Below are 12,427 nucleotides of genomic sequence, written 5' to 3'. Positions count from 1 at the left end.
ATATATCGAATGTATAGAATATATCGAATATATAAAATAAATCGAATTTAAAGATTATATAAGATATAACGATTATTTACAATATATCGAATATATGAAATATATTGGTAATATAGAATATATCAAATATACAGAACATATCGAATATGGAAAATAAATCGAATATATAGCAAATAATGATTATATAAAACATATTGAATATACAGAATATCTCTAAAGAATATATATCTAAAATATACACTACATAGTGTACATATATTAAATCGAAAATATCACATATATATAAAATATATCGAATATATATAATATGAATAATATGTCAAATATATAAAATATATTGAATATAATAAATATAAAATATATGCAGCATATATCGAATAAATATATATATAAAATATATATATATAAAATATACACGTGGAATATGTAAAATATATCGAATATAGAGCATCGCATATACATCGCATATTTATTGATAATTCTTACTTTATTTTTAAGCCAAACTTTTGTCCAATTCGCACGGACTGCAGCGCAGCGCCATTTTGTTTGAGAGCTAATCGAAAAAGCAGGCTGACCGGAAGTACAGTCGTCACACAAAGAAAAGCAACACAAAACAACAGAGAGAGAGAGAGAGAGAGAGAGCAAGTGAAGGCCAGCAAAAGATATGTCTATTTGGCTAGGCGGCTGCGTCTCGCATTTTGCAAAACATCATCAAAATTGTAAAAATAAACAAAAGCCAACATGCATAAAACCAATTTCCATTAAGGCACACACACACACACGCACACACACACGCACACACACACACGCAACACGCACATGCAACTCTGCGCTGGCTCCTGCTCCCTCGCTCCCGCGCTCGCTCTGGCTCTGCCTTTCACTCTTTCACTCACACACACACAAGCTGCTCTCTCACTCTCTCTGCACTTTCCGGCAATGCAGCTCTCTTGCTCTAATGCTGCATCGTGCTATCTCCTTTTGCTGTTGACCGAAAAAAAACGAGAAACATATGAAAACAAAGAAAAAACAAGCAGCAGAAGAAGCATAGAACAAGGCATCGAACAACGTTGGGGACGTATAGATGAGCTGCACATGATGTTGCAAAACTTGGGCGCCGCTTGCCCCATATGACGTGCATATGACATTACACTGCGCGAAATTGGGCGGCACTTGGAGCGGTTAATGACAGGAAAAATGGAGAGAGAGAGAGAGAGGAAGACAGAGGAAAGTAAGAATAAGACAGAAATTGAAAGAAAGAAAAAAGAGAGCGAGAAAGAGAGAGAGGCATGGAGAGAAAAAGAGATAAAGACAGAGACATAGAGAGAGTAAGAGTGAGAGAAAGAGCGAAAAGGAAGAAAAGACAGAGACTGAGAAATAGAAAAAGAGAGAAAGCAAAAAAAGGGAGATATAAGACAGAGAGAGAAAGAGAATGAAAGTAAAATAGAGAGAGAGAAGGAGATAGAGAGAGGAAGAGATAGATAGATAAACAGAGAGTGTCAAAAAAAAATATATAGAGATAGAAATAAAGATCGCTCTCTCTCTCTCTCTCTCTCTCTCTCTCTCTCTCTCTCCCTCTCTCTCTCTCTCTCTCTCTCTCTCTCTCTCTCTCTCTCCCTCTCTCTCTCTCTCTCTCTCTCTCTCTCTCTCTCTCTCTCTCTCTCTCTCTCTCTCTCTCTCTATCTCTTTCTCTCTGTGCCTCTGAGCGCCTCTCTCTCAAGCTTTCTTTGTGTCGCTCTCTCTCTCTACACCTCGCTCTCTCTATTTCTGCTGCTTTCTCTCTCTCTCTCTACAATGGTTTAACTTAGCGAGCGCACACTGTAGTTTGATTAGGAAAACTTAACTTTTTCGAATTGTTTCAATTGCGGAAAACCCAACTCGATTCGTGCAGTGTAGCTGTGTTCGCTTGTGTGTGAGGCGTGGCTGGACTCTAGACATAGTGTGTACACACACTACACACACACACACACACACACACGCACGCACACATGCACACAGCGTCTGCCTACCGCACCGAAAAATAAGCGCACACAGCGAGCATATCCTTAATTGATATCACAAAAAGCGAGGCAAGGAATTCGCACAAAATGGCAACCCATATGAAATGCCTTGCTGGGTGGATTGTGTGTGTGTGTGTGTGTGTGTGTGTGTGTGTGAGTGAGTGTGTTTGTGTTGCTGTCTGGCACACACGCATGCAGCCCAGCAACAGCAACAACAAAAACGCAACGGCTCTTACTGCATGCGATAGGTCGGAAATTTCGCTCGCAATCAACTTGTGAAGCGCTCAAGCCCAAGTGGACGCAGCGGCCTTCGCCCTAACCAGCCACCCAGCCACCCAGCCACCCGGCCACCCCGCCCACTGCACAGCCCATCCACCCGTACACACACACACGCACACACGCTGGCGCACACCTGCAGCACAGTGCATGAAAAAAGGGTGCAAGGACTGCACAGGACGCAGTAAAATGGCGGCTCAGCTACTGTGCCGTACACCAAGTCTCTGTGTGTGTGTGTGAGTGTGTCTGTGCGTGTGTGTGTGTGAGAACCAGTCTATCCTGGTCTAGCCTGCGTGTGTGGGCGTTTTTGGACTGCATTGGCCTCGAGTGCGGCCTCGCTTTGCTTTTAGTTTTAGATTTTCGGGTTTTCTTCTTCTTTTTTTTCTTGATTGGATTCGTGCTGTCTTTGGTTCGGGTTCAGCCCAGTTCGGCTTCTTTTTTACGTGTAGCAATAGCTACTAGGTCTAGGTGTATATATCCGCCATAGAGGTAACTATCTAAGGCTAGCTGAGGCACAGGTTCCATACTTAACTTGATAATTATATAAGAATTTCTCTTCATAAATTATTCTATTAAAATAAATAATCAATTTATATAAAAGTTTTTTATTTACTTTTTATTTTATTTTTATATTTTTTACATATTTTTTCTTTTATAATTTCTTATTTGAATTTTGTTTATTTTTAATTTACAAAAACTTTTAAATTCTAAAAAAAATAAAACCAATTAAATTAAATTCATAAAATTCTGAATGATATTTTTATTTACACAATTTACATCAAATTTTTTTATACATATTTATATTATATATATTATTTAAGAATATTTATATTTTAAATAAATAAATAATTTTAATTACTATTTTACATACACAACTTTTCTAAAGCTCAAACTTAGTTCAATATTTTTATTTTAGTTTCTAAAAAATAAATTTATTAATATTAAAAAATTATAAAATTAAAATATAAATATTTGAGTTGGAGTATTAAAAATCATTTAGTTAATTATAAAAATATTTACTAATTATAATACTTGCCCTTTGTATCTAAAAGTTTTTTCGGCACTTGGATTGAGGCGACTGCAGCACACGTTAAGTTGGCTGCGCCTGACTAACGGCTGCTTATTAAGTTGGCCGCGCCTGACTGGCTGCTGCCAATTATGTTGGCTGCGCCTGTCCGTCCCTTAGGAATGCGTGCTTTGTGCGTTTAAGAAAGACTTGACAAAGGTAACCACATATTAGGCCACACAGCTATTTCGTAATAAATATGCATATTTAATTACTGGATTAATTGAGCGAGGGCAGCAAAAGTTCGTCTATGTCGAACGCATTTGGGGGCACACAAAGTTTCGTTGTTTTGGGCTGCTACACAGAAAAATTGTTTGAAATAAAATTATGACTATTTTCCCTCTCTCTCTCTCTCTCTCTCTTGCCCTGTTACTGTTGGCTGTCCAGTCTGTGTTGTTGTTGTTTGTGCGTTTACACGGCAGCGGGACGAGCAGAGCAAGACCATCGCCTACGTATCACGCCTATGTGGAGCTTGGCAGGGGTCGGCGGGACTGGCGTTGTGCTTGGGGTTGGGTCTGGGGCCCGTTGTCTGTCTGTCTGTCCGAGGGATCGGTCGCTGCTTGCGTTTTTTTTTCGGCTCAGCTCGACCGAAGCAACGACGTCGACGACGCTTTGGGCGCATTTCGCTTCACGTTTGAACGTGTAGCAGAAAATCGATAAGTGCGCACGTACAGGAACATATATATTATATATACAACATATATACATGTCTGTGTGTGTGTGTGTGTGTGCATGTAGGACACATGGCATGTACTTAACGTCGCATGTGGGCAACGTCATGCGTCTCTCCGGATCCTCAGCAGCAGCCGCTGGCAGGCAGAGATGTTGCACGGCCTGAGCTATGGGGCTGGCAGTGGTTGCATGCACAACAGCAGCACAACAGTGGCGCGGGCAGCAGGCAGAGCGACGGCTCAAAAATCCCTACGTGCGCTTTGCTGTTTCATCAATTATTTGTTTCGGTTTTGTGCGAATGGACGAGCATGCGAAGGATGCAGCACGGTCCAACGGGATGAAAGGCTCCAAAAACAAGCAGCAACCCCAGCTGCCCCAGCTGCCCCAGCTGCCCCAGCTCCCCACCTGCCACTCTCTCCTTCTCTCTCTGGCGAGTTGAAAGCGTTTTGGGCATTTTCTTTCGGACCAAACACAAAAACAGTTTGTCTGCTGACCACATATCTCTCTCTCTATATATCTATATATCTATATAAATTTGTGTATATATTTTCATTTGGCTCACCCTTGAATCATTAAACAAACATAAAAGTTGTTGTGCTTGTAGATAATTTGCACAGTTAAATAGATAAATATTTGACTACAAGTTGAGTTATAAATTTCAAGGATTATGCTCTCCTTCCACTCACATCACACTCCAATTAGCCCTCTTTGGCTTCTCATCAGCACTCACCAACACTGCCTGTGGCATTTAGCAACTGAATAAGCTGACATTTTGCAACACTAAATACTGTTTTTGATCACTTTTCAACACTGCAAGCTAACTTAACTCTAAGCCTAGCGCTTAACTATTTTAAGCTATTATGTGATCAGCTTAAAGGCAGCGTAGCTTTACTATATTGCATTTACCAACACTCAAAATGTATTGCTTGTCAGATTTACCAACACTAAAAGCTTATTTCATACAAGCTATACAAGTTTTGAGAGTTTTTAAATATTTATGCTTAGCTAGACTGCAATTTTAGTCGTTTACCAACACTCAAAATATATTGCTTGTCAGATTTACCAACACTAAAAGCTTATTTCATACAAGCTATAAAAGTTTTGAGAGTTTTTAAATATTTACACTTAACTAGACTGCAATTTTAGTCGTTTACCAACACTCAAAATATATTACTTGTCAGCTTTACCAACACTAAAAGCTTATTTCATACAAGCTATAAAAGTTTTGAGTATTTTTAAATATTTACACTTAGCTAGACTGCAATTTTAGTCGCTTACCAACACTCAAAATGTATTGATTGTAAAATTTACCAACACTAAAAGCTTATTTCACACAAGCTAAAATAGTGTTCAGCATTTTTAAGTATTTACGTCACTTTAATCATATAAGTTCTTCAAAAACTGAGTTGTACTGCAGCTTTAGTCGTTTACCAACACTCAAAGCGCACGGATATGCAGCTTTCAACACTTTAATACTGAATATGTAATATATGAAACTTGAACTAGCTCTATTTCTTATGTGGCTCGCACACTTGCATTTACCAACACTCAAAATGCCTTGTTTATTATACTTTCCAACACTAAATGACGCACGAGCCAAAAGCGAAATTAATTTAGAAGCGTTCACAGACTCTGCGAATATTACTAAATGCATCTTGGTTTCTCTAGCCCTCGAGCTTTAGCCACTTACCAACACTGGCATGCTTAGTCGCTGCGACCAATTAACATCGCGCCTGAGCCAAGCAGAACCCGTTTTGGCGCTCAGCAGATAAGAATCCGCAAGTTAGATAAGATTCGAGCTGAACGTTCGAGCTCGCAGATCTTCAGATAAAGCTGGCCACGAATTATGAGCGCAACGCAAAATTGTCACATAAATCAGCAACTGCAAAGGCAGTGGCACAAGCAGTGGCAGTGGCAGTGGCAGTGGCAGTGGCAGTAGCTGAGGCTGAGGCTGTGGAAGCGTTGGCAGCAGATCGAAGTGAGGCCTAATGTTTCCGGCTTATGGGGCTGGGACAATGCCTTATCTTATGACTGGCCAACTGCTGCAGGTAGCGTGGCATAAAGAGCAAATGCCACACACACACACACACACACAGACACACATAGGCGGCATTTGGGTGGGTCGGAGTTTAGCCCGCAGCAGGTGCCACACACATGGAGCTCTCTGTGCACTGTGGACTTTCAACTTGAAAGCGATTAATAGCTGGCCAGCTGGCTAGCTGGCTAGCTGGGCCAAACCCGAGTCTGGCGCCTAAGCCACCCGACCACGCCCCCTCGTCCGCTTGCCCTCTTGGCTTCCAACTGCATGCGGCGCTCGGCCGCGCCTTTGTCTATGCAAACATGGCAAATACACACAATGAAGCTGCTGCCGATAAAAATCCTCACCTCAAGCGCTCAACCAACGCCGCCACCTCCTTCGTCTCGCCCGCCCGCCCCTAGCCGACGAGAGCTAGACGTTCTGCATATGCGTTGACCATGCCCAGCACAAAGGTGCGGGAGGAGGCCGTCCGTGTGTGTGTGTGTGTGTAATGCGATAAAAAGTTATATGGAACTGGAAACAAAATACAGAAAAAAAAATACATCACACAGACAGCGCAACAGAGACAGAGAGAATGGGTGAGAGAGAGAGAGAGAGAGAGAGATGGTAAAAAAAATCTTTTAGGTTCGACATTTGACTGCCTGGGTCTGGTCAGAGGTAAAGGCAAAGCCAAAAGCATGACCAGAGCCTGCCCTGCAACAGCCTCGAGAGGCGAATCAACAACAACAACAACAAGAGAAACAACAAGAACAAGAGACAGAGCGACGCGCATCCAATCAGCAGGCATATGCTAACGGCACGGGGTGTGGCCAACAATTTGGCCACCCTATAAAAAGGGGTTAAGGGCTTCGCACGCCCAACACCCGCAGCCACCCGACCAACCCCCATGTGCGAGCTCGCCCACCCACAGCTTGATTGACAACTGCAGCAGGACACAACACAAGGAGAGCTCAGTCGCATCCTGAATATATATATAAAGAGAGATAGATAGATACAGTTAGATATACAGATATATAGTATAGATAAGCACTCAAATATGAACAGCTAAGTCTTACGATCTATTCTCTTTCCGCATCTACTCAACTCTCTTCTGACTATTGTACTCACTTTTCCTCTAAGTAACTCCGAGTAGCTAACAATTTTTGTCTGTTGACCTATTTCCCTAGTCGTAGTACGAGTCCTTTTCAATCTCTGCATTAATTCAGACTGCTACAACTTGTTTAAGTTCCTAGTTCAAGGTATTTAAGCTGGAGTTTAGCACACGTTTCGCTTGTACATCATTCCTCTTTATACATTCCATTCCATTCCATTCCATATAACTATTTCCATTCTATTAATAGTCCACAGCGCAATTTCATTTCATTCCTTTACTCCGCACATAATTCATTCCTTATACCATTCCATCATTCCATGCCCTTCTAAATACCATTTCTGCACTTCATTCCATTTCATTTCAAATAAAATTCCCTTTCATTTTAACTGCCATGTTCCATTCCAACTACTATTATACTCTATTTCTTATATAGTATTCCATCCAATAATATTCAACACCATTTCATATCTATACTATTCCATTTCGTTTCATCCCAAATGCCATTTGATTTCTTATCAGATATAGTGTTCCATTTCACTAAAAATATGCCTAAATTCCATTTCATTCCACTTTATATCAAAAATCATTTCCATTTCCAACATAGTGTTCTATTTCACCGCATCCCATCCCATCTAATTTTCAAAACCATTTAATTTCAAAAACCGTTTCTCGTTTCATTTCATTGCATCTAAAAAATTCCATTATATTCCATTTTGTACAGTGTTCCAAATTCCATTTCATTTCATTTCAAATACCACTTTGTTCCATTCTATTTAACTTCAAAAACCAATTCATTTCATTTCATTTCATTTCAAAGCCCATTTCATTCCATTCCATATCATTCCAAGAACTAACTAAATTTGAAATAAAAAATCAGTTTTTAATTTATATTTTTATTTTGATTTTTATTTATTTATTATTATTTTTTGTGTAAAGTACTAATTCCATAAAAGGCTCGTTTCTTATTGATGTCGTACACATTGATCAAAAGCTGAGGACCCAGAACACAACCGAGTTATATTTGAAAAAGAAAGAACTGAAACAGAAACAGAAACAGAAACGGAAACTGAAACGGAAATCGAACTGAAAACTGAATAAATCTCAGTTCGAATCTCTCGATTGAGTTTCGAGCTATCGATTTACGGATTGATTTGATTCGATTTGATTTGATTTGATTGATTCAAAGGATTGTGTTTCGGTTCCCTAAAGCACTGCTTACGCTATATAGTCATATATAGGGCATTATTATCGTGTCTATATGTACGAACAATGTTCAATATCAAATGTCTATAGTTATAGTAGTTCTATATAGTATTGAAATATTTTTTTATTTTTTTTGTTTTTTTTATTGGTAGTTCGTAGAACTCCGTTTGCCTAGCTTCTCTATAATTGTGTACAACATTTTCCAGAGTTCTAGATGTGTTTATTTCTGCATCGTGAATTTCTTGTAACATCATCATTGTTTCTTCATCATATATCATAATCGGCGTCGGTCGAGAAATCCGCCCAGGATATATATATATATATATATATATATATATATATATATATATATATATATATATATATATATATATATATATATATATATATATATATATATTTATATATGCATTAATTATATTATAAGAATTTCCGTCTTGTTCATTTCGTTTCTTTGCTTACACACACGCTCATAACCACCCACCCACCCACTCACACACACGCCCACACACACACATACATACAAGCCCGCCCAGTTCCCCTGCCCTGCCCTACAACTTCTCCTCTTCGTCTTCTTTCCGCCAGAACGGCGCCATCTTCTGCTCCTCCTCCTTCGTCTTGTTCATTGTTCGCATTCCCCCCGCGTTCCGTCCCGTCCCATCCCGTTGCGCCCTCCCTCGCAGTCAGTTGCGCTTCAGTCTTCGACCGCATACTTCTGGGTCCATTCGCGTGCGTTGCGTATGGCCTCCGCCTCGTTGACCTTCCACAATTCGGCCACATCGTTGGCCAGCGGATCATCCGGATTGGGTGCGCTGAGCAGCGCCTGAATGGACAGCAGAATCGTGCGTATCTGCAAGGCCGGACTCCATTTGTCCTTCAGCACGTCCAAGCAGATGCGGCCCAGGCGATCGATATTCGGATGATAGATCTTTGTTATGAAGCGCACCTTGGGCGCCGACATCGGATAATCTTCGGGCAGAAACAGTTCCAGCTTGAAGATGCCGCCCTCGAAGGGCGAATCATTCGGCCCGGTGACAATTACATGGAAATAGCGTGCATTATTCTCATCGGGTATAGCATTGATGCCGGGCACTGGCTCCAGCATCAGCCGTTGCGTTTCCTTGATGATGCGACGTGGCAGACTGGACATGGTGCTAACTCTGCTGCTTCTGCTTCTTCTTCTTCCTGCTGCTATTGCTGCTGCCGCTGTTGCTGCTACTTCTGTTGTTGTTCTTGTGTTCTGCAATGGGAGCAAAGGAGCGTGAAAGCGTGAAAATTGAGAGTTTTACAAAGTTCCCGTTGTAGATGTTGTTGCTGTTCTTGTTGTTGTTGTGGAGTGCCTCAAGGACGCCACTTTACTCTGCGTGTGTGGCAGGTGCACGTTTATGCACTCGCTGCCACCTTCATTGACTTTCGCTTTCAACAAACGGCAAAAAGTTTGCGCTGCTGCATTTTATTGCAGCAGATACAAGATACAAATGAGATGCCACAGATACCAAAGATACAAACACTCTCTCTCTCTCTCTCTCACTCTGTGTGTGTGTGTGTGCGCGCTCAGTTCACAAGTCTTAAACTACAATTAAGCAAACTAACCGTAAATTTGCATATGCAAGAGCAACAGATTCAGCAGTTGCCAGCTAAGTGCGCTTGATCGAATAGCGAATGCCCTACATTTTACATTTACTATATAATATATTATGAAGTATATATATTTTAAATAGTTTTCTAATTAATTATATGCTAAAGATGTTATCGATAATTAAACATAATTTACATGATAAATAAAATAAAGCAGATCCACTTTGGCCATACTATATATATAAACTCTTATAAATTGAAGCGATATACGATATCTGAATGTTTCGACAATAAAAAGTATATGGAAACTTGATTTAGTTGAGCTGTGTAAGCTAAAGAAACCATATGAAATCATTATCTTTTTCAAATATCATATTTTTCAATCTATGTACATAAAAAATATATTGTCTATAGCTGAGGATCTTGAGATAAATTTTCCTCTAAGAGTTAAGATTTGTTTATAAATACATATCGTCTATATAATATATCCCATTCATATCTACTATAACTTCCAAACAGCTATGGCAATAAAAAAACACATAAAGATAGAAATTACCGCATTGCCGATCAAATATAATTAAAGCATTTTCTTTCAGTTTAATTAAAAGTAAAATTAAAAAGAAATAAAGCAAAAGCAAAACAAAGTTAATGGACATTTTCTTTTATAATAATTTCGATTTCTGCTTTATTCAAAGAAACCGCCCACGAAGCGTGTCAAACTCTAATTGCTACATAACCTCATTTGACTGGCAGATTGTGCTATCTACGTCAGTGTGTTTGTGTCTGTGTGTTTGCGTGCGTGTGTGTGTCGTTCGATAAACTGCACCGCAATAAAGTAATTGCAAATGCAAAAACAAAAACAAAAACAATAACAATAACAAAAACACTCTTTCAAGGCGCAAAGCACACGCAGCATTTTGTGCAACGCATGGCAGGTGCTAAAATGCAGCGCAGCGAATGTCCAAAATATTTGAGAAAATTCCAGAAAGCCGCCAGCGAAAAACAACAACAACGCTACAGCTAATTATCAGTGGCAAAGGCACGAAACGTAACAGCAACAAAAATAAATATAAATATAAGAATCAACAACAACAGAGTGGAAAGGAATTTTTAATTTGGTGCTGGCATGCGAATGCTTTGTTTTCCGATGTATGTATTTATATTTATTTTAAAAGTTATTGATTTCTTGGCGACAAGCACGCACACAAGCAGCAGCAAATGCCGCTACATACACACACACACTCGCACAGACTAGCATGACAAATGTGCGAAGGGAAGAGAGGACAGAGCGTCGGGTGGGTAAAGGGGGAGAGAGAGTGGGGGGTTAGCGGCAACACTTGTCACGCACGCTGCAGGAATAAAAAAATCAATAACAAAATGAAGCCAACAAAAGCTAAGCAACAATTATTAAATTAAAGAGTGTTCAGTACAAGGAAAATTAGCATGCAAACACACACACACACACACACACATTGCGAAGTGCGAGACAAAGAAAGCCGCGGAAGACCTACGCAATACTTTTTCTTTATATTTTTCAGCAATTGTAGATTTATGAAGCAAAAACTTACCTACTCACACATGCACATGCACACGCACATACACACACACACACAGCCACAAAGGCAAGACGTATGCAGAAGCTAGCGTATATTTTAGTCAATGCGTCTTGCGCTTATTTTGCTCCAGCGCAGTTATTGTGGCTCCCGTTATTATTATTATTCTTCTTGCACATGCACTCAGCGAAGGAAACAAATATATTTAAAAAAAAAATGAAAGGCAATGCAACTGTTAAGCAGCCACGAACAAAAATGTATGAATGAGGCACAAACACAAAACAAAATTGCTCACGTTTTCCGTATACACAAAATTATATTCAACACTCAATTTTTGAGTATTGTTGTGAATATTTGTTCAACAATTGCTTTAAATATTTTTACTGTTTATTTGCAGCTCCAGCAGCTCCCCAGCTCCGTACAAAATTATGAACGTTGAAAAAAAATTTTCTACACGCGCTTTGTTTGTATTTGTGTATGCGTGTGAGTTTTGCGTTCGCATGTGTTGCGTGCGTGTGAGCCGCAATGTCAGTGCCGCAGGGTTGCCAGATGCTTTGTGTGGGGAGCACACAATATACAGTGTACCATTACAGCGAACACGTTGATATTATAAAAGAAAATTTATTTTCTACAGCACAATTGTTATTTTTTGATGACGAAAGTTGAATTTCTTATGAAAAACTAGCTGTAATATTTGTTTTTACCATATAAATCTAGACGTTGCTCTGGCAACACTGCCGTCTACAGGCTGTCAAATGTGTACTCTTATCGTAACAGTCAGCTTACCGACATGTTGTGCACATGAGTTTTGTAGCCTCCAGCTTTTGCTGTGCTGATTGAAATGCTAATTAGACGAGAACATTGCTTGTTGAATTGGTATTTGCTTCATTCCAATCAGTAGTTTATTACTTATTTGATTGCTTAATTTTATGCATAAAATAAGTTAAAAAC

The 12,427-nt window shown here is 39.7% G+C and overlaps 1 protein-coding gene across 1 annotated transcript; it reads right to left on the bottom strand.

Annotated features, from left to right (window-relative positions):
• Positions 1-8,925: 8,925 nt before the first annotated feature.
• Positions 8,926-11,988, bottom strand: LOC111605014 (ubiquitin-conjugating enzyme E2 N). The gene is made up of 2 exons (XM_023323343.2): positions 11,772-11,988; positions 8,926-9,585 (listed from the first exon to the last, which is right to left on the bottom strand). Exon 2 carries the CDS (start codon positions 9,493-9,495, stop codon positions 9,040-9,042), a length of 456 nt encoding a protein of 151 aa, XP_023179111.1. The 5' UTR covers positions 9,496-9,585; positions 11,772-11,988; the 3' UTR covers positions 8,926-9,039.
• Between the last annotated feature and the right edge of the window lie 439 nt (positions 11,989-12,427).

The sequence above is a fragment of the Drosophila hydei genome, unplaced genomic scaffold (genome assembly GCF_003285905.1).
Source record: "Drosophila hydei strain 15085-1641.00,03,60 unplaced genomic scaffold, DhydRS2 tig00000339-arrow-arrow-pilon, whole genome shotgun sequence".
Classification (NCBI taxonomy): domain Eukaryota; kingdom Metazoa; phylum Arthropoda; class Insecta; order Diptera; family Drosophilidae; genus Drosophila; species Drosophila hydei.
The sequence above is the reverse complement of the archived record's forward strand: the minus strand, read 5'-3'. Positions and strand labels throughout refer to the sequence as shown.